The 3,189-nt window shown below is 44.2% G+C and overlaps 1 protein-coding gene across 1 annotated transcript; it reads right to left on the bottom strand.

Annotated features, from left to right (window-relative positions):
• Positions 1-359: 359 nt before the first annotated feature.
• LOC144278810 (olfactory receptor 52N4-like) lies at positions 360-1,879 on the bottom strand. The gene is made up of 2 exons (XM_077840167.1): positions 1,834-1,879; positions 360-1,360 (listed from the first exon to the last, which is right to left on the bottom strand). Exon 2 carries the CDS (start codon positions 1,314-1,316, stop codon positions 360-362), a length of 957 nt encoding a protein of 318 aa, XP_077696293.1. The 5' UTR covers positions 1,317-1,360; positions 1,834-1,879.
• Between the last annotated feature and the right edge of the window lie 1,310 nt (positions 1,880-3,189).

Below are 3,189 nucleotides of genomic sequence, written 5' to 3'. Positions count from 1 at the left end.
AGAAAGTGTAGCTTGTCAAACTGATCAAGAAGTCTGTTCACACAGGGTCTAATGGAAAGCCACTTTGCATCAGAAAGATGCAGTATCCTCTAGTGGTCTGGATGTCACTGAAAGGCCGAGTGATAGGGTGTGCGGAGGTGGGGGAGGATAGGAGACGCTGAAAGAGATCGGGTGATGGTCAGAAAGAGGGAACTCAGAAACGGAGAGAGCAGTCCTTGGTGATGGAGTGATAAGATGTTAGGTATGAGGTGCTTCTCAGACTCTGAACTTTTACAATGATAAGCTCAGACAAACTGGGATAGAGTGCCCTTGATTGACGAGGAAGTATCCTTTCCCCCTCTCATCACACAGGTTTAAAGTCAGTGGCCTCCAAGCGAGCATATTCTAGAGGTGTATTTGCCCACTTTCTCGTGAAGCTCTTTGGTTTTGGCCCCATAAATGATGGGGTTGAGTGTGGTGGGGAGGAGGAAATAGAGGTTAGCCATGATGATGTGAATGTGGGGAACGATGCCCTGACCAAACCGGTGTGTCACAGAGGAGAAAAAGAAGGGAGTATAAGACATCATCATCACACAGATGTGTGCTGTACAGGTGTTGAGGGCTTTCTGGTGGGCTTTCTTGGAGGAGATTCTGAGGACAGCCCTGATGATCAGACCATAGGAGAGGGCAATGAGCATCAAATCTAACCCGTTGACTACAAATGGTATCACCAAGCCGTACATCCTGTTCACTGTGATGTCCCCACATGACATCTTTGCCACAGCCATGTGCTCGCAGTACATGTGGGCGATAATGTGGTTGGCACAGAATGGGAGCCTGCTCAGGAGCAGGGGCAGGGGCAGAGCAAAGAGAACAGCTCTTATTAACCCCACTAGCCCTAGCTTAGCTATTCGTGCGTTGGTGAGGATGGTGGTGTATCTCAGAGGGTTACATATGGCAACATAGCGATCAAAGGCCATTGTCACAAGGATGGCTGAGTGCATCACAGTACCTGCATAAAAGAAGAACATCTGGGTGAGGCAGCCACCCACAGTAATAATTTCCAAATTGAACCAAAATATACACAGTGCCTTCGGCACAATGGAGGTACACATGCTGATGTCTGTGAGTGCCAGCATGCAGAGCAGCAGGTACATCGGCTTGTGCAGGGTCTGCTCTTTGCCTACAACAAACAGAACCATGAAATTTCCCAACAGGCTGATAAAGTAGAACGTAGAGAAAGGGACTGAAATCCAGACATGGGCAGCTTCCAGGCCAGGGATGCCCGTTAGGATAAATGATGAAGGGTCAGAGGGGGTCAGGTTGAAATCTGCCATGAGGTGGTCAATGCGTCCATCAGGCTCAGAAATTCTCAAGGTGCTTGTGAAGGGAGAAAAGCACAGCAAGGGGGGTTACAGACTTTATAACAAATAGTACAGTAAATATTTTATAGTTATTAACAATCTAGAAAGGGGGTGAGAAGTGAAGTGGCAACATTTACAGATCGCACCACCTTATTTAGATCATAGTCAAGTCCAGAGAAGACCTCAAAGGGAGCTAACCAAGCCACGTGAATGGGTGGCATGATAGCAGCTGAACTTGGATTTCAATAACTGCAACATATATGCCCATTGAAGAGAAAAACTTCAATTCCTCAAACACTTAACAAGATTCCTATTTAACTGTGTGAAATCAGGACAGGGACCTGGATGTCATGGTACACAGCTGTGTGAAACCCTGCTCAAAGTGCAAGCTTTGAGGGAAAATAAGCAAAATTGTTTGGATCCAGGATGACTGTGATGGGAAATCATACAGAAAATACAATTCCATGAGATCAGTCAGTAAATGTATCACCCCCCTGTGGACTCCTCTCTGTAGTATTGGGTACCCTTCTCACACAGGATATTGCAGAATGAGAGGAGCTCAGGAAAGGGCAATGGGAATGATCAAGGGTCCAGGGAAACTGTCATACAGAGAGAGGTTGAAAAGATTGGGATTATTTCCTTACAAAGGAGATGAATAAGAGGGGATATGAGAAATGTCTATAAAATAGTGACTTGTAGAAAGTAGATTCAGAATGTGTTCTCCCTGTCTCATAAAACTAGATCAAGAGGACATTCAATTAAACTGAAATGTGGCAATTCAAAACTGATAAAAAAGAAAGCTTTCTTCACTCATTACCTAATTAGACTGAGGAACTTTTTGCCACAAGAGGTAGTTGAGGCCATGAGTTAAGTAAGAATCAGGAAATGTTTGGACATTTATATGAATAGTGAAACCATCCAGTTACAATGTGTCATAAATGTAAAGTGAAGGGTAACCACCCTTTTGTATACAGTGCTATAAAATCCCTCCTGGCCAGAGGCAAAATCCTTTCACCTGTAAAGGGTTAAGAAGCTAAGGTAACCTCACTGGCACCTGTCCCAAAATGACCAACGAGGGGACAAGATATTTTCAAATCTAGAGGGCAGGGACAAAGGGTTTTGTCTGTCTGTGTGATACCTTTGCCGGGAACAGATCAAGGATGCAAGCCTTCCAACTGCTGTAAAGTTAGTAAGTAATCTAGCTAGAAAATGCATTCTATTTCCGGTTTTTTTGGATTGTGAAATTTGCTGTGCTGGGGGAATGGATATTCCTGTTTTTGTGTCTTTTTGTAACTTAAGGTTTAGCCTAGAGGGATTCTCTATGTTTTGAATCTGATTACCCTGTAAGGTATTTACCATCCTGATTTTACAGAGGTGATTCTTTTACCTTTTCTTTAAATAAAATTCTGCTTTTACAAACCTAATTGATTTTTCATTGTTCTTGAGATCCAAGGGTTTGGGTCTGTGTTCACCTCTACCAATTGGTGAGGATATTATCTTCAAGCCTTCCCCAGGAAAGGGGGTGTAGGGCTTGGCGGAATATTGTGGGGGAAGACATCTCCAGGTGGTCCTTTCCCTGTTCTTTGTCTAAATCACTTGGTGGTGGCAGAGTATCAGGTTTTTAACCTAAGCTGGTTCCCAAGGCAAGAAAGAAATCTGTGCCTTGGGGAAGTTTTAACCTAAGCTGGTAAGAATAAGCTTAGGGGGTCTTTCATGCAGGTCCCCACATCTGTACCCTAGAGTTCAGAGTGGGGAAGGAACCTTGACACAACAGTTACAGCTAAATAAATATTTTAGAAAGCCTATACACCAGGGGTGGCCAACCTGTGGCTTCAAAGCCACATGA

This window comes from Eretmochelys imbricata, chromosome 1 (genome assembly GCF_965152235.1).
Source record: "Eretmochelys imbricata isolate rEreImb1 chromosome 1, rEreImb1.hap1, whole genome shotgun sequence".
Classification (NCBI taxonomy): Eukaryota; Metazoa; Chordata; order Testudines; family Cheloniidae; genus Eretmochelys; species Eretmochelys imbricata.
This window is presented reverse-complemented; position numbering and strand designations above follow the sequence as displayed.

Bases quoted from the DNA above. Each gene is read 5' to 3' on its own strand.
- LOC144278810 (XM_077840167.1), bottom strand. From the start codon at position 1,316: ATGGCAGATTTCAACCTGACCCCCTCTGACCCTTCATCATTTATCCTA.